Source organism: Pinus tabuliformis, chromosome Q (assembly GCF_031772625.1).
Source record: "Pinus tabuliformis cultivar Carrire ecotype Pingquan chromosome Q, CPIR1, whole genome shotgun sequence".
Taxonomy (NCBI): Eukaryota; Viridiplantae; Streptophyta; class Pinopsida; order Pinales; family Pinaceae; genus Pinus; species Pinus tabuliformis.
The window spans coordinates 127774800-127797737 of NC_142296.1; the positions used below are offsets into that span (position 1 = coordinate 127774800).

General features: G+C 37.3%; 2 protein-coding genes across 2 annotated transcripts in view; both read left to right on the forward strand.

Annotated features, from left to right (window-relative positions):
- Positions 1-22938, forward strand: part of SPY (Tetratricopeptide repeat (TPR)-like superfamily protein) — a 310171-nt gene that overhangs the window by 255427 nt on the left and 31806 nt on the right. The window contains exon 16 of the mRNA XM_089384094.1: positions 15030-15247. Within this exon, the coding sequence (XP_089240220.1) occupies positions 15030-15247 (218 nt within the window). The remainder of the gene's footprint in view (positions 1-15029; positions 15248-22938) is intronic.
- On the forward strand, positions 7000-10291 carry LOC149218579 (uncharacterized). The gene is made up of 2 exons (XM_089382420.1): positions 7000-9481; positions 9606-10291. Exon 1 carries the CDS (start codon positions 7548-7550, stop codon positions 9234-9236), a length of 1689 nt encoding a protein of 562 aa, XP_089238546.1. The 5' UTR covers positions 7000-7547; the 3' UTR covers positions 9237-9481; positions 9606-10291.

Here is a 22938-nt window from a genome sequence, read left to right on the forward strand (position 1 = left end):
ACCATATTTTGGACTCCATGCGCTGCACATTGCATAGACCTCATGCTAGAGGATACAGGCAAAGTGGAGTGGGTAAAAAACACTATAGAGCATGCCAAGTGCATTACAAAATACATTTACAACCACTCATGGGTATTGAGCCTAATGAGGAAACACACTAGGGGCAAAGAGCTTGTTAGGCCTGCAATTACAAGATTTGCAACTCACTTCCTCACGTTGCAATGTCTCAATGGTCAACATAAAAACTTGCAGAAAATGTTTTCCTCTGAAGAATGGTCTGAATCTTGGTGGGCTCGTAGACCAGATGGAAAAGACACCAAAAAGAAAGTGTTAGACACTTATTTTTGGAAAAGGTCTCTAGAGCTTGTGAAAATTACCGAGCCCCTTGTTAAGGTGCTAAGGTTGGTGGATGGGGAAAAATTGGCCATGGGCTACATTTATGAGGCTATGGACCAGGCAAAGGAGTAGATACGGGCAGCTTACAAGAACAGGTTAGCTAAATATGGCTGTATATGGGAGATCATTGATAATAGACGGAACAATCAATTCCATCGTCCTATACATCTAGCTGGGTATTTTTTGAACCCAAAGTATCACTATAAAAATCGGCTAGGAGATCTGCATGATGGGGAGGTCAGAGCTGGATTGATTGATTGCTTGGAACGCATGGTCCCCAGCCATGCAGACCAGTTGGAAATACATAGACAACTTACTGTTTTCAATATGGCAGGTGGTACTTTTGGCAAAAACTTGGCAAAGATGGCAAGAGATGTGGACCAACTAGGTAAGCAATTCCAATTTCCATTTTGTTTTTCTTTTCAAGTTAAAATTGTTTACGTTCTTTACAATTCAAATTATAAACTAGTTACTAATTAATGTCTTTTTCTTTGTAGCACATTGGTGGGTGTGATTTGGTGGCCAGTGTCCTCAATTGCAAAGGTTTGCAATTAGAGTCCTCAGTCAAACTTGCAGTGCTTCAGGTTGTGAGCACAATTGGTCTGTTTTTGAGCGCATACACACGAAGAAGAGAAATCGTTTGGAACAAAAACGGTTAAATGATCTTGTTTTCGTGCAATACAACCTTCGACTGAGGAGGAACCAAATGATGAGAAAAACACCTGATCTAGATCTCATTGTGTTGGACGATATTGATCCAACATCAGAATGGGTGGAGGAGATTGAAGATCCTGTGTTTGAGGTTGATTTTGATATCGACATGGCTTTAGCGGGGGATGAAGTAGATTATGTGGCGGCATTAGAACCAGGATCAATAGCGACATCAAGGAAAGGCAAAGAACCAATGGAAGGCACTAGTTGTGCAAGTCGACAAACTCGTGCTTCCATCAGGTCCACTTCTATTGTCATTGGTGGCATTGATACTGAGGTTGCAAATCAGGCTGAGCCATCCTCAGACTCTGAGCCAGATGATGTCTATGTAGCTCCTGATGATGATCCTATGTCTAGTAGTGGTGATGAACTTGATGATTGATCATGTGTACGCTGTAGACTTGTAGTAGGACTGTAGGCCAATGGCCTCATAGCTTGCAACATTGTTTTTGGACTTTATAGGCCATTTAGAGCCTCATTTCTTATGTATTTTGCTATTTTGTCGATGATATGTATTGCACTTGGTGCCATTTCGATATATTCACCTTTACATGGTATATAAATGAGCAAACTTTGCATATTTTGTCTCTATTGGCTTGGAATCATGGTTTTACATCTTAAAAATAGTTTTGTTTCATTAAAATTAATTATTTAATGTTTTTTTAAAAACCGGTTCGTTTAGACCAAACCAGTGCCAGTTAGACCGGTTTCGGTCGGTAAACCAGTTCATTAGGTGGACCGGTCTGGTCATCGGTTCCGGTTTTAAAAACTATGATAGAAAACCCTCAGAGTTGCTGCACCGGTTTTCCCGCATTGAGTTTTTACGGGGACGTTTAGTCCAAAAATAAGTGTGTCCTTTGCATGATTGTCTCATTTATTTTTCAGTACTTGATTTGCATATTGGTGTAGGCTGCAGTGTATTTGCATTAATATTTTCTGAATATTTCTGAAAATAACTTTTTAAATGAAAAACACAAGGAGGTAATGCAAGTTAGTTTACCGCAGTAGGATTTCTGGTTTGTTAGATTAAGAAATTTTCACACTTTACACGTGTCATTGGCTCTTTGACTTTCCTAGACCTATGGAATGAGCAAGAAACTCATTCTTATAATTTACAAAAATAATGTCGTTTTTTTTTTCTTGACAAGTACAAAGATCAAAATTACATTTGTAAATACCTAACCTAGTTACACTTTCTTCAACAATCCCTCCTAACTAGGGAGGTATTTATAATGGTACTTGGTCATTCTCAATCTGAATAATTTCTCATAAGAAGAATGGGATTGTTTATCACATCTGTATAGCATCATATCAATCAACATTGTCATAGTGCAAGGCTTTGACTAACAACTCCATCTATCCACGAGATCATGAGCTACATTGCTGGCGAGACCAGTGATTTATAGACACCTTTATCATTGTCTCTCAAGGTACATGCCCACCCCAGTGTTCAATGAGTATGCACATCTAGGAATATTCTTATCTTGGGTTCCCAACCCTCAACGAATATCGATCCTCTTGCCTACTCTTATCTTGGATGCCCTACACATCCTCAAAGAGTATCAGATGCCAGATGATTACCCAATCCTCCCATTCCTTCTTCCCAAGTGAAGACAAGAATGTTGTGTCTATCACGTGTCTACATTTCCATTCATGGTCTTCATCTAGACTTACGACTGTTAGTCTTGGTCTAGTGCATGACACATGACATGGAAAAACACCATTGTCACACCTTTGCAATTAGGGGTGATCTTAATTCAAACTCCCTCTTGATCAGGGACCTGTCAGAGCTCCCTCTTAGCTAGGGATTATTCTATATATCAGTAACTTTTTCTTTGTGGGTTCTTCAGCTGCTTGATCAACTTCTCTCCTTGATGTCATGAAATTTAGTTGAGCTTCTTCCTTGTAGGGGAACAACAATTGATCACTTGCCTTCTTATTCCGTCATTTCATTCCTTTCTTCATGGAAAATGGCCTTCTTGGTACATATCTGGAACCTTATTCATATGGCTACTTCTTTTCTCTACATGTTTCTTTTAGGAGATTCCATCCATCGTATGTATATTGTTTGGGCTTGTACTTACAAGTCTCTTTCTAGTAGCCTTGCATGAACTCATCTAGATATTATTCAAGAAAATATATTAAATTAAATCATACCTTACGAGATGGCTCTTCATCATGACATCTTCTTGTCTGTATCAACATCCTGCACACATATTGTCACATCTCCCAAAGATATCCATTATCAAGGGTCTTCATTCTTTTCAGACTTTTATCAGTCTTCATATCTTTCTGGGAGATTTCTTAGTCAAATCTTCTTGGTCTTTTGGATGTTGATTGCCTTTCATGATGGTTGTATATCTCATGATCTCTTCCTTCCTCACACACTCCATAGCTTTCAATCAAAGTTTCTTTATTGTAGTCAATCACCTCATACTTCATGTGAGGACGTATTATGTTGATTTCATCTAGTGTGACTAATGCCTTCCTGCATCTTTTCAGAGGAAGAAATCCTTTTTCTGTTGTTCGTGGTTCTCAATATAGAAGCAATGATCCATGTTACTTGCAACCTTATGACATGACATTATAATATTAAACATAAGCATACATACCTTGTTCTTCAAGTCATCGAGGCTTCTTCCAGCAACTTCTTTGATTGAAAAGATTTTCAATCGCTTGATCTGCTTCATGTCATCACATCATCATCTCATGGATTCCATTAGCTGGAGTTCCTATTGAAACACTTGCTTCCTCTCTAGATTAGTGAACCCTACAATGAGGATTCCATCAGAGAATTTTGAGGATCTTGTATATCTCCAACTAGCAGATGTTTTGTTTTTGACTTGATGTATGATGAACCTTAGATGACTCCTTTCTTTCCTTCAATGTCCATTGAGGTTCCCAAGAGCTATATATCCTACATGTTGTTTTCCATGGATTTTTGTCCTTCATGATCCTTATGGAGATGTTACATGCTCTTGTTCCTAATGCTTCCATGATGCCATGATGCATCTTATTATCATTTTCAGATCTTATAACACAAGATCTTGGAGCTTATGATAGGACCTTTTTGTGAGGGATACTATCTTACTCTTAGGAGATATTTGTTACTCCCTCTTTCCTTGGCCCTTTTCTTCAGCGTCCTCCATCTTTCAGTGATATGAGCTTCCAAAATATTTCTATAGCTTTGAATCTTATCTATACTTATTTTGTCTTGCTTGAGGACCAACCTTGCCTTCCTTTTCTGCACATGGTTGATTTCTTTTAAGCTTCAATATTTTTTCCATCAACTTGTCCTTCTCTATCTTGCATAGAAACCACACGTTTTGAATGAGGTAACCTTCTTGTTCATGGACATTTGTTACCTTCATTGTTAGTCCATTATGGTTATCTTCCTTTCTAGGTCCCGTAGATGGAAGATATCCTACATCCTTTGATACCCTTTACTTTCATGTAGATTAAATTTCATGTGACCTTCTTCATTGCACCTGAAGAGAATGTGTTTATCATCCCCATCAATTTGATGTCTCCAATTTTGCTATGTGAGGGAATCTTTCATAAATATCCCCTTTTCATAAATTCAGAGGAGACATTTTGATGACTTCATCTACTTAGAGGACTATGTCTTTTCTCCTTCTTCATGCAAGGAATCTTGATAACCCATCCAATTGATAGATGTCCTTGCAATCATGAAGTCATTTAACCAAACTTGAATATAGAATAAAAGGATACTTACTTGTCATGTGTAGATGAAATCTTTACCTTGATGGTTTCTTGAGTGATCTCCTTCAATGAGATTCTTGCTTGAGCTGCTTGGTACAATAGAGTTCTAGAGCCTTTCTTGAGACTTGCATTTTTCAGCACCAAGCACTACTGTCTTTTATGATATGTTGAGATTATTTGATTCCTTGATTGTGAGGGTATGGAATCGAAATCAAGAATTTTGAGAGCACTGTCATGATGTCCACCCGAGATGTGGCATTGTGTTCTTCTTTTGAAGTGATATTGCTGTAATGTATGTTGTGACTGTATATATTTGTAACCTTGTTGCAATGCTCCTTGTTGGAGTAGAACCTTGCTTGAGTTGACTAGCATGAGCAAAGATCTTTGTGGCCTTTGAGCATTGTTCAATACCAATCATTGAAACTGCTTAAGTCATTAAGACTGTTGAGGTATGACATGGGTTGTAATGACGCCCAAATTTTGAGGCTAGCACTGAGATTGTTAAAGGTACTATGTTTTCCTTTTGTTGTAGTGTAGATTAGGACCGCTCCTCGGATTTTCGACCTTCTCCAAGATGATAATCTTTGACTTTGAGTTATCTTGCTTTGTACTGGTATTGATAAGGTTCTTGGTGACCTTTTTGATGATGATTGTGGAGAAAAGGTTCTTTGCTAATGTAGACTGCTTGTTGTAGACTTGATCCTTTATTCTTGACAAAACCCTTAATCTTACTCTGATGCCCTTCTTGAGGACTGATCCTTGTATGTCTCTTTTGCTGCCCTTCCTTTGACTTCCACACCTTAGCTCTGTTACCATGTTGAAAAATCTAGACAGTTATAGATAATGAGATTCCTCTAGGCATGATAACTATTTGTGAGGTGTTTTTCAATTTTTCTTATTCCAATCTTCACTTATTATTATTGGAGTGTATCTTCGTTAGTTCATCAATTAGCTACCAAAACAAAGAGACAAGAACACATGATGTTGGCATCCTGCCAGGGCCAAAACCTCTCCCTCTTGGAGAGGAAAACCCACACTAAATTCTTCTTATAGAGATTCCAATTGATGAATACCAAGACCATGACCGTTGACCTACTAGGCCACTCCAAGACCAAGACACCAATCCTCTTCTTATTGTTGAGATCATCATCAACATTGTTGCTTTACCTTGATCATTATTCTCGCACCTTCATTGAGATGACTGTTGTATCATATCTCCATCTTCACTTAGATCATGGTTGCACTCTTATTGAGATCATCATCACTGCTGCACTGAGATCATTACTACACCATTGATATCTTTATTGAGTCACCATCGAGACCACAATTGCATCTATGCTAGGATCATGACTGTATCTAGGAAGTATGCTTAGATAGATTGTATCACAGTGTGATCACAGGGATCCTTTTCATCACCAATACATCAAGGTTGTAACTTGTAACCATGTTTAGTATGCTGAGACAGTTTGTGACTGCAGTTATGTGCCAAGACAATGGGTGTTTTTCGAGATCATTCTAATCATATGTATGCTTGAGACTATGACCGAGTCGTATGTCGAGACAGTGAGTGAAGAGACCGAGACATTATCTTTGCAGTACCCATTCGAAAACACAGAGACTATTACTCATCCGAGACCTGAAACATTGAGATTGTCCGAAGTGACTTGACCGAGATTCCTGCACTCTTATACCCGTCCAAAGTTTTATGCCTCTATCATCATCCAAAGTTTCAGAGATCCGAAAATCTGCCTTTCTGTGGTGACCCTACATGCCTATTTATAGTAGTTAGGTCTCTGTAAATAAGCCAACATGTTAGGGTGAACCGAAATGTCCCTATTTCTGATCCAACTTGTCATTAATATTCATTTTGAGGCCGACTAAACTGTTTTCTTCATCGTTTTGTAGGCAGACTTCTTCGTGCTTGTCTTGGAGGATTGTGCTTGTCTTGGAGGGTTGTTCTAGACCAGTGTTGCACACATCGCGATAAAATCGCGATAAAATCGGAAAATCGCGATTTTTTTAAATTGCCGATTCAAAGCGCGATTTTTATCCAAAAAATCGCCGCTTTTTTTTTATAGCGATTTTTATCGAAAAAATCGCGATTTTTTCAAAAAATCGCGATTTTTTCGATAAAATCGCGATTTTTTCGCATTAAATCGCGAGGGGCGCGGGCAGCGGGGTTTTATATGGAAAAAACGAAATTTTTTTTGTTCATTCAGCAGTCCGCCGCGGAGGAGAAGGAGGAGAAGGAGAGGAAGTGAGGGAGAGGGTTGCCGTCCGTTGTGGGAGCGAATCGAAGCGATTTTAGGAGGAATCCAAGCCAAGATCGCCAATTTGTCCATAAACCAGGTATGTAGATTAATTTTTTTTTGTTTTGGTTCTATAAAAACTTTGTTTTTCATTGTTTTTAAAGAATTTTTGGAAATTTTTCATTGATTTGGGATGGGTTATTTGTTATGACTATGAGAACCAATTTTTGATTTTTATTTTCTCATTTTCTTTAAACATTGTTTATTTTTTTTGATTTTTCATTGTTTTTTGGCATTTGGTTGGGTAACTTGGGTTTAGAAATTGGGATTTTGGAAATAATTAGCTTGTAATTTTGCAAATGCTAAATTGTAATTTGTATTTACTATTATCATTTATGTAATCCTAAATTCCTATTTCCTAATCCTTATTTTTCCATAGGTTTGCAAATTCAAAATTCAAAAACAAACATGCCAAGGAAATTGGATCCTTTCTGGGAATATGGTGACCCTAAAACTCCGAATGATAGACAAAACTTGTATTGCAAGTTGTGTGGAAAGGAAATATTCGGGGGGGTGTACAGGTTGAAGTTCCACCTTGCACAAATCCCTGGACATGATGTGGTGCCCTGTCTAAAGACAAATGCTGAAATTATCCAAAAAGCCATGAGAGCATTGGGAGAATTAGAGCACACTAGAGACGCCAAAGAAGAACTCAAAAGGCAACTAAAAAGGTCAGTTGAAGGAAGTGGGCCAAGTGGCACAGGTTCTACTGCAGCGTCAGTCAATCCGGTAGCTGCATCATCATATTTTGTTCCTCGAACCACACCTGGTTCACAACCAACTATTGGTTCAATGCTAAAAAGAACTGAAAAAGAAAAAGCTGACAAGTTGATGACAAAATTTCTCCTCTGGAGTGATATTCCTTTCAGCATTATAAGGAATAATCCATTTTTCCAACCTACTCTTGATGCTGTTGCCAGTGTTGGCCCGGGGTACAAACTCCCTTCTCTTCATGATTTCAGAGGCCGGCTTCTTCAAGATGAAAAGCGTGACTGCACCCAAAGATTGGAGGATTTTAGGGCATCATGGGCACAAACAGGATGCACTGTTATGTCAGATGGTTGGACTGACCAAAAGGGGAGAACCCTTATAAACTTCTTGGTTAGTTGTCCCTTGGGGACTATGTTTATCAAATCTGTTGATGCAACTCATCAAATCAAAGATGCAAAAAATTTATGTGATTTGCTGGATGTGTTTATTTTGGAGGTGGGTGCAGAAAATGTTGTCCAAGTCATAACGGACAATGCTGCAAATTATGTTGCTGCTGGTAGAATGCTTATGGACAGGCATCCTACTTTATTTTGGACACCTTGTGCTGCCCATTGTATTGATTTGATGTTAGAGGACATTGGGAAAATTCCCTTTGTCAAAGAGGTTGTTGACTCATCAAAAAGCATCACAAAATTTATTTACAATCACACATCTGTGCTTAGCTTGATGAGAAAATGCACCAACAACAAAGAGTTGGTGCGCCCCGCCATTACACGGTTTGCGACGAGTTTCATATCTCTTCAATCCCTCTTGAATTCTATGTGGGATTTGAAGAGAATGTTTCTTTCAGAGGAGTGGCGTGCTTCGACAATGAGCCGCAAACCAGAAGGAGAGGCCGTCTGCAGACTAGTTTCATACCAGGAGGACTTCTGGGCGGGAGTGCAGGAGGTGTGCGCTGTTACAGAACCTTTGGTAAAGGTTCTTCGGTTGGTTGATGGTGAGAAGCCCGCAATGGGCTATTTGTATGAAGCCATGGATAGGGCCAAAGAAGCCATTCGGTCCTACTATGATGACAAGGGAGATGATGGGTTCCAGAGACAACTCCTTCTATGGAACGTCATTGATGAGCGATGGAACAACACACTCCATCGTCCCATTCATGCTGCTGGCCTTTTCCTGAACCCTGCATTTTCTTATGCATGTGGGTTTAATTTTGATGTTGAGGTCGTGGAAGGATTATTAACCTGTGTCCAGAAGATGGTGAGAACTTCAGAAGAACGTATGGAGGCCTCTAGACAAATTGAGCAATATAAGTTGTCAGCGGGCACATTTGGCTTTGAGATGGCTGTCATTGATAGGACGGTTAAAATGCCAGGTATTTTTTAGTTTGTAGTATGTACTTTGTAACTTTGTTTCAAATTTCATTGTTTCTTCAAATTCCATTTTTTTCTTATGTTTATTTAAAATTTTCTTTGTAATTTTGTTGTAGACGCATGGTGGAAGATGTATGGGGGCAGAGTACCCCTTTTGCAAAATCTTGCCGTGCGGATCCTCAGCCAAACATGCAGCTCCTCGGGATGTGAGCGCAATTGGAGTGTATTTGAAAAAATACACAACAAGAAGCGCAATAGGTTAACACTTAAACATTTAAAATATTGCAAATTTCCAAATAAATTTTTGAATTCATTAAAGTTTTAAACAATATTTTTTTTATAATATTAATTATTAATTTATTATTTCATGAACTTTGTACAGGTTGGAGTCCCATAGACTTAATGACATGGTCTATGTCTACTACAATCTTCGATTGTGGGTGAAACAACTAGAGAAGACACCTGATACGGAAGCCATCTCATTGGATGGGATTGACACCACTGCTGAATGGAGGGTTGAGACCGAGAGGCCTCTCATGGATCCCACTGAGGATTGGTTAGTGCAGGAGGAGGGGGAGGAGGAGGGGGAGGAGGAGGAGGAGCAGGAGCAGGAGCAGGAGCAGGAGGAGGAGGAGTTGGAGGAGCAGGAGGAGGAGGTGACACCGCCTACCCGGGCTACCCGGGCTACCACTACCACCAGTAGAGGACGTGGTCTCCGTCCACCTCAGCCTCCTGTAGCTGCTACTACTAGTTCTTCAGCTTCTAGAGCACGTCAGACTCCACTGCCATTTCCACCACCACAGGCACCAGCTTCTACATCTAGAGGGAAAGAGAAAGCTGTGCCATATTCTCGCAAGAGGGGCAGAGGAAATCAATAGGATTAGACTTTCATTTTATTGTATATGACATTATGACATGATGAGATACATTATCATATTTTTTGTTGATATTTTGAGGCTGAGTTGGACTTGGGACTCAGGACTTACTATTCAGGACATGATTCAATGTTATGTGTGATTTTAGCGCTAGAAATGATATTGAACATCTTATATATTAGTTTTTTTATCATATTTATGTGTCAATGTATTTATTTTATGTTGTAGATGGTTTAGATATTAAAAAAATTGAAAAAAATTGAAAAAAAATGAATATTTTTGTGCCAAACGATTTTTTCCCGCTTTTTTCCGATTTTTTCCCGATTTTAACGATTTTTTCCGCTTTTTTCCCGGCGCCGATTAAATCCCGATCGCGATGTGTGCAACATTGTTCTAGACTTGTATACTTTTCATATATGCTTAAGAAGAGCTCTTTACACATGTCATTGACTCTTTGACTTCCCTATACCTATGGAATGAGCAAGAAACTCATTCTTATAATTTTCAAAAATAATATTTCTTTTTTTTCTTGACAAGTTCAAAGATCAAAATAACATTTGTAAATACCGAACCTAGTTACACTTTCTTCAACAAGTCCATCATGCCAAACCTTTACAACATCTTAATCCCTTATTTTCCTTGACCTAGATATATTTCACTAGGTCCTTGCCAAACTTCCAACCCCAAGTAATAGTGCATCAACCCTAGATCCTTCATATCCAATTCTAATGCCAATTGCTTCTTGCATTCTTGAATACGACCTTCAACACCCATTATGAGAAGATCATTCACATATAGAAGAATGATTACGAGTTCATCCTTCACTACCTTGATATAGAGATTCAAATAAACATAACTCTTTGAAAAGCCCTATCTTTGTAGATATGTGTCCGTCCTTGCATACCAAGCCCTTGGAGCTTGCTTAAGGCCAATAGTGCCTTCTTCAACTTGTAGAAACATGATTCTTTATCATGTACTTCAAATTCCAAGGGTTCAATATAAACTTCTTCATCAATGGTACCATTTAAGAATCCCATAGATGCTGCCAAAGAGACCAACGAACGTATAGTTGTGTATCTTGCTGTAGGTGCAAATGTCTCTTCATAATCGATGCCTTCTTGTTGGGAGAAACCCCTAGCCACAAACCTTGCTTTATATTTGTGAATACTTCCATTTGCTGCATGTTTAATCTTGTAGAGCCACTTGGAAGTCACCACTGGTGTGTCTTTCGGCCTAGGAACAATTTCCCAAACTCCAAACTCCATTCTTCATTATTGATTGATATTCTTCATTCATAGCATCTTTCCATTCTTGATGATTGACAACTTCTTCAAAGGTGGATGGTTCTGCTTTAATCAACTTTGAATTCACTGAATACCTTTTAGGCTTCTTGGTTTACCTAAATGTACCCTTACCTGCGGCATGTCCTTCGGCATCTTGAAGAGTAGACTTCAACCAATTAGGTCTCTTTCTATTTCAGGAATTATGATTGCTACACAGGTTCACTATGACCTTGTTCTTCATGATTGGAATGATCTTCCTCCCTAGAATATTCTTCAAATATAGGTAGTTCCTCATCATCGAAATCAATCAGGAGATCTTTAGACTTCTTATATGAAATGCTCTCATTAAAGATGACATGTCGACTTACTTTAATTCGGTGCCCCTCGTGTATGTAGATCCTATATGCCTTTGAAGTGTTACTATAGCCAACAAATATGCCTTTCTTGGTTGTAGGATCCAACTTCTTCCCTTTATCTTTTGGAATGTGAATGTAAATAGGACAACCAAATACCTAGAAATGGTCTACACATGGTTTCTTCCCAGTGAATGCTTCTTCAGGAGTCATGTTGTCAAGTGTTCCGTGAGGACCTTGACTTTGAATGTAGACATCTGTTTTGGATGCTTCACTCCACAAAAAATGAGGTAAGTCTTGATCATGTAACATGGTTCTCACACTTTCTTCAATTGTATGATTCTTTCATTCTGCTACTTCATTTTGCTCTGGATTATATCGAACTATTAGCTTCCTTTTAATTCTGGCCTCCTTGCAGAAAGCTGAGTTCCTTTGATGTATATTCTCTTCCATTGTCAAATCTAAGCACTTTTGTCCTTCTTTTTGTAATATTTTCTATTTCTGCTTTGAATTCTTGAAATTTTTTGAATACTTCATTCTTGGACTTTAGCAAATAGATCCAAGTTTTCCTTGAGCGGTCATCAATGAAAGTTACATAGTATAGATGACTTCCAAGAGATTTTGTAGACATAAGACCGTAGACATCAGAGTGAATGAGATCCAAGATTTCTTTTGATCTTGAAGCAATGCTTCCAAATGGTTTCTTAACATTTTTACCTAATGCATATCCCTTGCAAACTCCTTCATGATCCTCCTTTAGCTGAGGGATGGCATTCATCATTGTGTTTAGTGTTGGTAAGATTTTGTAATGAAGGTGTTTAAATCTGCTATGTGAACCAAGGCTTGAGAGAGAGGTGTAAATAACTTATAGAGTCTTCTTTCATGAATCCCATTGATTTTTGTATTGTTGATGCTAGAGCCTCTATACCATACCATAACTTTTCCATCTATAAAAGCAACTCTATCTCCCTTATCTTCTAGACATGAAATAGAAAGTAAATTCTTTTGCAAACATCCCCGCTCCCACTCTTGCTTCCAAGTAATCTTGTTTCGGCTTATTTCTTTCTCTTCTCTCTTAAATTCTAGATATCTAGGGCTAGGGTTAGGGTTTCTTTGAAATATTGCTAAAAGACATTTTTATTTGATGTGTTAATGCCCTCTAAATAGGGATTGCATTTAATAATTGTAAAAAGGCGAAATCTAGCATTTATTACATGTTTAAAACCCTATTTCTAGGGCTGACGTCTTGGTTATATTGCTGTTTTATGCATGTTTCATCAATAAAAACTCCATTTTAAACTTTAAACTCTACATATCTAATTGATAGTCCCAATTCTTTGTTTATTAGTCATTATAAGACTATTCCTTCTGGCTGTTATGTGACATTGCATGTCCTATCATTGAAAATCTATCAAACCCTAACTTATAACAGCCTTATGGTTTACTTAAGTGGTCTAGGGACAAAGTGCTTGTACATTGGTAAAGATTATCTTAGCCCTCTAGGCTTTGCCAGTATGCTATCCCAATCATTATACTCCATCCATCACCTTGAACTCTTCTTATTGAATACCTTTTAGGTGGTCCTTATAGGGAACTCTACCTTGTGTTTTTAGTACCACTAAATAGCTGGAAAAAGGCTGATGAGGTGACAATGGTAGCTGATCTCTTGTTGCCATGAGGTCTGACCTACCGAGTGAGGCATTGCATTTGGCCTGCTCGATTTTGCGGTAACAGGATCTATGCAGGATACGGACATAAGGCCCCTAATTGACATGCCATGTTCCTTAGTTGAAAACAATAAATTTTTAAGGAAGAATGCTCTTTATTTATCTGAAGTTTCTTGTAAATCCTTTAGTAGTTTCCAAATCGTTGTAACATCACCTCTAGTATGAACTCCAGGAAGCATTTCATTAATCATTAAAAACTTTACCAGCATTAATGCTTCTATATTCTACTCATCAAACTTTGTCTGTTCATTTCCACTTGTGGTTAGTCATGTTTCCTTGACCAACACAAGCTAATCCAAATACCTGTACTTAAAAATGGCCAACATACGCTGTTTCAACATGCTATAATTCTTCCCAAAATATTTCAGCTTATGCTCTTAACATAATGGTAGACAAAGTAGTCATCAGAGCACAAAAATTTCAATCAAAATGTTGGTGAAAATATGTTGCTGTTTTGGACACTTACAGCCAAGAAAATTTTGTTTTTCCTTTCCCAGACTGAAGATTTTGGAGATGAAAACAAAAGTTCTTGCTGGAAAACTTATAAACCTGCTGAAAAATGCACTTTATCGCAGAAATGCGACTATGAGCTAAACTGGACTAATATCTGTTGTTTATTGTCTTGAAACAAAAAATCACTGAGTAAAAAAAAATTACCTCTCCAATTTTTCAAATTCCAGCCAAGCGCTTGCTGGGTTTGCAAACTTCCAGCCAATCACTCGTAGGATTTACATGATGATACACATACAATATATCTACCTCTTAGGCTCTTTGTAGTCATAACTTATAATCTATCATCTCCTATGTATTTTATTCCTATCTATTCAACATTCTAATTTGGTATTCTTTTCAACTGTCAGTTATATAAAATTATATAATATAACCATAAGCTTATATATCATTATGTGTACAATAAATAAATTCATATAATATACATTTATAACATTAAATTGTGAAAAATTTAAATATTTATTATGTTATAGTAACTTTTTTCATCGCCTTGAAAATTTGGGGTTGTGCTCTTGCCCTTCTGAACACCCGTTCATCTCTGCTGTTCCCTTGTTTTGGAAACCAGCGCAATATATATATATATATATATATATATATATATGCCGATTTCTCATATCCAGAACCCATGTTTTAAAAAATTATGGCTATCTTCAATTTTCATGTTATTAAGGTTATATCATGAGTAGGAATTGTACCCTCTTGGTTTGGTATCTTGATTTATGGTCTGTGGCTTCTATGGTCTAATCATGTCTGTTTGTTTATAAGCTGTTATATTTTGTTAATGATTATTTCCTGAAGGGAATGACATCCTGCTTAAGAAATGTTTTTGCTAATTTAGGAGTGCTGCTCTCTAGATATATATTTCCACTTTTTGTGTTTGCATTTTTGAAGTGATTAGCAAATTTTTTGTAGAAAGATGCTCCTTTATGATGAAAACATTACATTTGTAAGATTGTTCTGTTCTACTAGTTGTAGGTGATCCTCATGTGCTAGTCTTATACTGCACTGTGATGTACAGAACAACTCTAACTTTGTGCAGTTATTTTGTTTGGCTTCAGATAACACCGCGAGTTTTGCGTGTATGGGCAAAGATTTTGTGTGCAATTCCTACATCACGACTTGTTGTTAAGTGTAAGCCCTTTTGCTGTGATAGTGTGAGGCAGAGATTTCTTTCAACCTTGGAGAATCTCGGATTAGAGTCTTTGCGTGTTGATCTTTTACCTCTTATTTTGCTTAACCATGATCACATGCAAGCATACTCCCTAATGGATATCAGGTACGAGGCCTTTGCTCCAATTTGTTTTGCTGGGTGTATTTGAGGGAATTCTGTGCTTTATTGATTCATTGCATAGATTCATAAGAATTAAATGTTTTGATGTTTTCCAGAATTTAATTGTTTTCACTCTTTTCTTTTCAATCTAAGCAGATAGCTCTTTGTATTGAGTGGTGCTAGATTAAGTTTAAAAATGAGACTCTTTACATTTCTCAGTACTAGTTGTTTTTTTTTTAACTCGATTCCTTAGTCATAAGGTTTATGATTTTTTTGGAGAAATGCTGTTTATAGAAAGTTACACCTGTTCATGTATCTATGCAATCAAAATCACCCAGGAATTGCCCCTGGCCTCATCTGCACCCATTTTCAAGGTTTTAAACATGGGTTTCTTTTTCTTAAGCCTCTTTTGTATGTTATTCACTGGATGGCACTGCATTACTTGCAGATATGAGAATGTACTTAGCGATTTAATTTTAGCCGACCATAATAGTAATTAATCTTCATCTTCTCTAAATTTAAAAAAAATACATATCCTAAGGAAACCCACTGGCTTCTTCCCCTCATTCTGAGGATGGGATTTAGGGTAGATGGGATTCTTTAGGTCTCAAAGCTGATGAACTTCAGAGACGTTTCTGGATGAGTTCTTTCTAGTTTTCTCTGCTGTTCATTTCTGCTCTTAAGTTCTCTTGCTCATGTTTTCAAGTTTTGGTAATTTGCATTCTTTAAAAGAATCTTCAAACTTATCAAACAAAGATCCAGATCATTGGGCTGTTAAAAGGATTTCAAATAATATACCCAATGGCCTGATTTCAACATCAGGCTTGATTAAAAAGTCGGGGACAAAAGGCACTTTTTCTTTCAAAGGAAAAAGTCCAATAAACTTATATAAAAAACAATATTATATTATAGATGCTGATAAGCACTCCGACTGGGTGATGCCAAAACTGTGAGGAGTCCAAAAAAGAGAGGCATACAAGGCGTCTCTACTGTCCATTACAATAGTCCGATCATTGAACCATAAAGGTACAAAAATAGATTTCTCAAGATATTCAGAATGTATATCAGAAATAAGCTTATAAGTCTGCTAGAAGAGAGTCTGAAATAAAATCATGTAATCATTGCATAGAAAATGAAATGAAAAGATAGTCAGGCTTCAGTCCAACTGGAGCCAAGAGGTATGAAGATATTCAGAAGAGGAGTCGAGTTTTTCCCTGTATTCCTCCAACAGCCTCTATTCAATGCTAATCCAACTTTTGAGAGCGTCCCCTTCTTTGTTCTTGTAACGAACAGAGTTCATACTTAGTTAAATACTCCATAAGACTTGGAATATAAAGATCTCCATTGAAAATAGAAGAATATATATTAAAATGTATGAATGAGAATGATACAAATGAGAGTGAGGGCCTGTTTATATACCCTAGGAAGGTATCTCTTCATGGAAGGTCATGTCCCATTTAGACATGCCTCTTCAGTACTAGTTACTAATAAACTAATCATTATTACAATTATCATCACTATTTATATATATATTTTATTCATAACATTGCCTTCCTCCTCAAAAAGCATTGTCCTCAAAGCTCGCTGATGAAAAGGCTTGATCCCTTTTTTGTTTCGACTGTCTTCTTGTCTCAGAATTGTCATTTTTGTTGATACAAGTTGATATGATCTTTGGAGTGATATATAAAATTGTCGCACAGAGGAGGGATCTGACCATCCCAAGTTAATCTTCCATGGAATCTTTTGAGTATTGGAAACTTGTGATGAATCGTTATCACTGGACTAAGTTGTGTGCACTTCAATATCCTTATGAACATAAATTTGTTGTTTACGTTTTGAGTGATACAGATTCATAGATTGATTGAGATGTCTATTCCTATGATTCGTATGTAGATAAGGAGCTCTTTTAGTTTTCTCTTCCTTTATTATGTGTGGCAAGGTTTTGATTTACTTTAGGTTCTGATGTTGTTGAATTGGTTACAAAATCTTCTGAATATGTTTTCCTTTCAATAGGGTTGTCATCTTCTTGAGTTCTAATATTGGCTAGCTTGGTGTTCATTCCTTTTTCTTCAACTTGGACGGTTGTGTCCGAAGACTTCGATATGTCTTTCATGTTGAATTCTTCTAGTTTGTTTTTCAAGGATTTTTTGTCATTTTTAAGTTTCTTAATTTGTCGAATTGGTTACAAAATCTTTTGAATATGTTTTCCTTTCAACATGGTTGTCATCTTCTTGAGTTCTGATATTGGCTAGCTTGGTGTTCATTCCTTTTTCTTCAACATGGACGGTTGTGTCCGAAGACTTTGATATGTCTTTCATGTTGAATTCTTCTAGTTTGTTTTTCAAGGATTTCTTGTCATTTTTAAGTTTCTTAATTTGCGTCAATAGTTTCTTGTTGTGGTCCTTGAGGCGAGTAACTTCTTCATTCTTGTCAGTTGTGCTTTTTTTTCAATTTCCCTGTGCATATTTTGTATTACTTTTTTGCTTTATTGAGAAATTACTTTTGCGATATCTTGCATATCTTCTGGTGTTACGAAATCTTGTTTCACTATAACATCTTGTAATGTTATCTTTTTCTTTTTTTATGAAAATGTCAAAAACGTTTTCTTCATATTTAGGATAAAAGATCCTAGCGATTCGATCCAAGGTGAACCCAATATTATATAACTATTGTCGCAAAATAAGGTTTTAATAGTGAATTGCGAGACAAAAGTATAGTCTCCAATATTTAGTTGTAGATTGCTTATGTCGTATTGTTTGTCACTTGTGTCAACGAAATTCATTTCAATTATATTTGATTTAGGAATCACTAATTGGTTAGCACATTTAGTACTAACATAATTATTATTTTGAGTAGGATCAATAGAGATGATAACATCATTTCCCGCCAGCGATCCTTTGATTTTGAATAGCGCATTGACACATATACTAAAATTTTTAGTAAATCTTCCCTTTTTCATTTTTGACTTCGACTCAATTTCTTTCTCGTTTGTTCCTTCCTTTCTTTCCTAATTAGACTCCATTTGCGTTTATCTAGGTGAACTTAAGGTTTTAAAAGTAACCCCTTTTATCCTTCAAAACTTTTGAATTGAGCTTTAGGGTTTAATTATTCCTTTTGTATTTTTTTTTCCTTTCTACTTTTTAAGTGTTTCAACTTTTGACACTTTATATAAGTAGGGCACTTGAAGCCATTTGATTTATTTATTTTTTATTTTTACTTTATATTTAAATTACCTTTTTATTTATCTATTTATTTTATTATCACCCCTTTTTTTATATAGGAGAGTTCTTTCTCCAATTATAATTGTAAAGAATATCATACTGTTGTGACTGTAAGAATTGATGGGTTGCACTGATTATGATGGTACAGAAAATGTGGAACACTATTATTTATTTATTTTAAACGTTTGAGTTTGATCAAATTGTAGATTATAGGAAATGGGCAGTCAAAATATGACTGATATTGTTGGCAACAGAGAGAATTTGAGCGGTGGTAGCGATGGCTGCGTGCCTGGTCGAGCAATGGTGACAACTAATGTTCTTTGTGTCAATGGGTTGACTGTATTGGCTCAAGTAATCAATATAGGGACAACAACAGGGGGTGGTGGTCATGTGGCCTGGCGGCGGTTGTTGAGTTTTATGAAATAATACAAAGAAAAATTAAGAAGTAAAAGCCGCAAAAACCAAGGTCGAATGGATAACTCATGTATCCACGAATGCTCCCTCCTGACATCTGTACACTTAGGATGGAGACACCCCCATCAGCTGGTCCCTTTGAGCCTAACACTTGGCCATGAAGTCCTCTCCCCTCCATTACCATCATTACTATTCACTAGCACCTATAATTGAAGGGTGGACAAGGGAAATATTACCTCCCCGTAGGGCTTGAAAGCACTTAATAGGGTTGACCTTTAGTCACCCCTGCCTCAGGAGAAAACACCTTTGCGAGATCAAGGTCTTGATTTTAGGAGGGGATCCTTGTTTGAAGTATTTAGTTTCCTTAACATTCAAACTTGGTTCACTTAGATGCATTATTGATCTTGGTCCCTAATGTTTGGTTGCTTTCAGTAGAATCCATGTTTTTCTTGTCACGTGGTTTAGCAACCCAAGTCTTGGGCACCTACTCCATATGTACCCAAGCCCTCCAGAGAAGTGCATTGGCACAAATAGGTGAAGTTTTGAGACTTTTGAGCCTCCTAGCAGCATCATTGGATGAAACATGTCATAGAGCGCCTCTAGAACCCATGATGTTGGTTGACTTGACCCAGATTTGACGATTATTCATGATGACACAACTAGACCCAGCATGCCCCTAGGCTTGCCTTGACACACCTTAATAGGCAATGGTTAATTCAAAACCCAGATGAGGATGGTCTCACATTGAGAGACTAGGGAGGGCTTGTTGCACCTAAGAACCCCCTAACGTTGGACCAAAATAGGCCTTATTTAGCAGTTGGAGACCCATGGAGACCACTTTGTGGTGCCCCAACTAGATCTTGGGACCCCACAGGAAGTAATGAGGTGAATTTGAGGGCCAACCCTCAAATCATGGACTTCACATGCGTCTTTTTCCTTTTGGACACCTCATCACCCTTGGATGTGGCATTTAGAGCATTTATTGTTGATCACATGTGGGCTAATTAGGGCATATTATGATAAAGCCTAGTGGGTTGGTGTGTAATCCAAGTACATTTTAGCATCAAATTTGTTTAAGGGGCTTTATTAGGCTAATTAGCAGTCCTACTTCTCATATAAATAGAGGAGAGGCTCATTGTATTGGATCATCATTACTTGTGACTATTTCGACCCTCCTGGAGAATTTCAACCTTCTTGTTTTCTTGTAGAGATGTGACTCTATGGTGTACTTTGGTATTTGGAGCTATTTCTTTGGTCTTGGAGATGTTACTTTGGAGCAATAAAGACTTGTACATGCATTCTATCTTCTAAATGTGCCTTGGATTTGAAAATTTTTTGTTCTTGTGTCTAATGTAGGGAATGGTTAATTATCTAGGATTCTATTGTACTTTGGAGCAATAAAGGCTTGTACATGCATTCTATCTTCTAAATGTGCCTTGGATCTGATAAATTTTTATTCTTGTGTCTAATGTAGGGAATTGTTAATTATCTAGGGTTTTAATTGTGCTAGTTATTGTTGAAAATAATTGATTGGAATCTAGATGATAATATTGTATGCATTACTCACTAGTAGAATGTGAATAGCATCCCATTGGTGAACCTATAAATTAGCTCTCCCAATTGATTTTGTTTCCTCACAAAAGTAATAGTTATGCTTTTGAGACCTAGGTTTCATCATTCCCTTACTCCTTGCCAAGATTTAGCATATTTTACAATCCCATAGATTCCATCATCCCAAGGGCTAGGCACTGACCTTGTCACTTTGTTGATTACCTTCAAAACTTATCTTAAACTTCACTTTCTCTCTCCTAAATTGATTTTCGGCCCTTTAAGGATAAGTTCTTAGCTAGGGTTAGGGGACGAAATTGGCCTAGGGTTCAAGGCGTTGGCTTGTGGAAGGATTCAACATTGGAAGATGTGTTAGTTGCCTCAAAATCAACCCCTTTTAGTGGCTAATTCATCCATTTCAAGGCTAAATTCTTTTGCCCTAGGTAGATCTTGCCCTAGAAAAGCCTTAGTTTGCCCTAGGCTTCTACCTAGGGCTTGTTGAAGGCTTCTTGTTCCATTGGTTGCTAGTATTTATGATTTGGAAGCCTTTTCTTGGCCTTGTAATTCTAGGTTGATCCATTTGGCTTGCTGTTCAACAAGCCCTAAATCATTTGTGCCCTAAATAGGCCACATTGGTGGATGCAAATTTCCCTATCTTTCTTGTTGAGCCTTGTGCTTAAGAAGAGTTGTCCTTTATAAACCTATCTTGTCACCTTATATCTTATACTTAGCATATCTCTCATAGGTGACCTACTACAGGGAAGCCTACCTAGTGGTGAGAGTCCACGAAAGAGCAGGAGGTAGTGGCTGAGGTTACAATGGGCCAAATCTCATTGTTGTCCCTTGGTCTAGTTTGTTTCCTTGTGAGCTCCCTTCACAAGACCTGCCAAATTTTGAGGCTACAATCATGAAATCAGGCTTGATTGGGAAATGAAGACGCTTAAATAAGTGGCTTTTGGGATATAAAATGTCTTGATCATTTGATTGGGGTTGATTAGATGTAACCATAAACAACTCACAAGTTAAAATGGCTTGATCAACAAATCAGTGTTGATTTAAGGATTGAATGTGATCTTAGAAGAGATCAATTGAATGAAAACTTCAAAGGATTGGACCAAAAAGTTAAGTGCTTTTTTGCAAAAAGAATCCCAAACAAAATATTGAGGACAATTAGAGGATAAACCTCTTAAATGGTACCTTGACTCAAACTTGAAAAGAACCTGATTAGGGTGGTTGGGCCAACCAAGAAGCCATTCAAGAAATAACAAAAGCACTCAAGAGCCATTTATGAGACCCAACTCATAATGAAAGCATGAGCAATTTTGGAGACCCAACTTATAATGAAAGTATGAAAGAAAAGAGAGCTTCGTCTTCATCTGTTTGTCAGTATGCATAGAGAGATTAATTACCCAGAATTTGTCATAAGGCTAGATGAAAATATCATAGCCGAGCAATGCAATGGAACTTTCTCCCATTTCTAGAATTATGAAATAAAACTGGACAATGATGAAATTTCAGTGCCTTGCCACTCCAAAATTTAGAAAAGAGGGGTTCCCAATTTGACAAAGCTTGGGCCCTGATGAGGCCTCAAAGGTACGAGTTCCTGTTATGCACCATACCCATTGGTATGGTTGTAAGGATGTTGAGTTGGTGGCTACAAAACAATGCAAGTTTAGGTTTTCCATCCTTTCTTAGTTCTACTGAGGAGATTGAATATGAATTGTTGCCATTAAATCTTTGTGAGGTGATAGTGAGTACTCTACCAATAATTTAAAAAATGGAATCGAGTGAAAGTTAGAGTGGGATCAGACTGGAATCTGCTAGGAAGCTAGATTGAAGAATCAATTAAACTAGTGAATCAAAAAACAAGTAGAACATGAAAAATTTAGAAATAAATATATATTTATGCATGTCATTATAAATCCAAACTATTAGATACCAATTATGTACAATTTGCTCACTTATAACATGTAAGGTCATATCTAGAAAAATTTGAATCAAATGTTTTTCCTATTCTTTTGTGGCCATATTACCCCCTGAGTAGGTTTGAATCATTGATGTGTTGGGGACTAGTTAAGATTGGAATCAGCCTGAAGCTCTTTGTTGGTGAAGTTCAGGCAACTGTTTAACTTTAGACGTTTCAGGGGGTAAACTGTATTGGACTGTAGGATTTGATCTTGTTTTCCAATTCCGATAAATATTGCTTACAGACAAGAATGCAATTTTCTTAAGGAATGCTAAAAGTGATGTCTTAATAAGCATGCAAAAGCTTACCTAGCCAAGGAAGATGAAGTTGTGGACAGAGTCTCTGTAATCTCCAGAAATAAAGCCAAGTGGTTGGTCAATGATAGTTGGACGATTGTTTTGATAATTGTTAAACCCAAGATGAAAGAGAGACACACAAGTTGCATAGAGTCTCTCTAGAACAATGTTACCAGACTCGGAATCGACAATAAATTGGCAAGGCAAAAGAGCGAAGAGTTTTGACTGGATCACGAAAAAATCTGGAAAAAG

Excerpts from the sequence above, each read along its gene's own strand:
- LOC149218579 (XM_089382420.1), top strand. The coding sequence starts at position 7,548 with ATGCCAAGGAAATTGGATCCTTTCTGGGAATATGGTGACCCTAAAACT.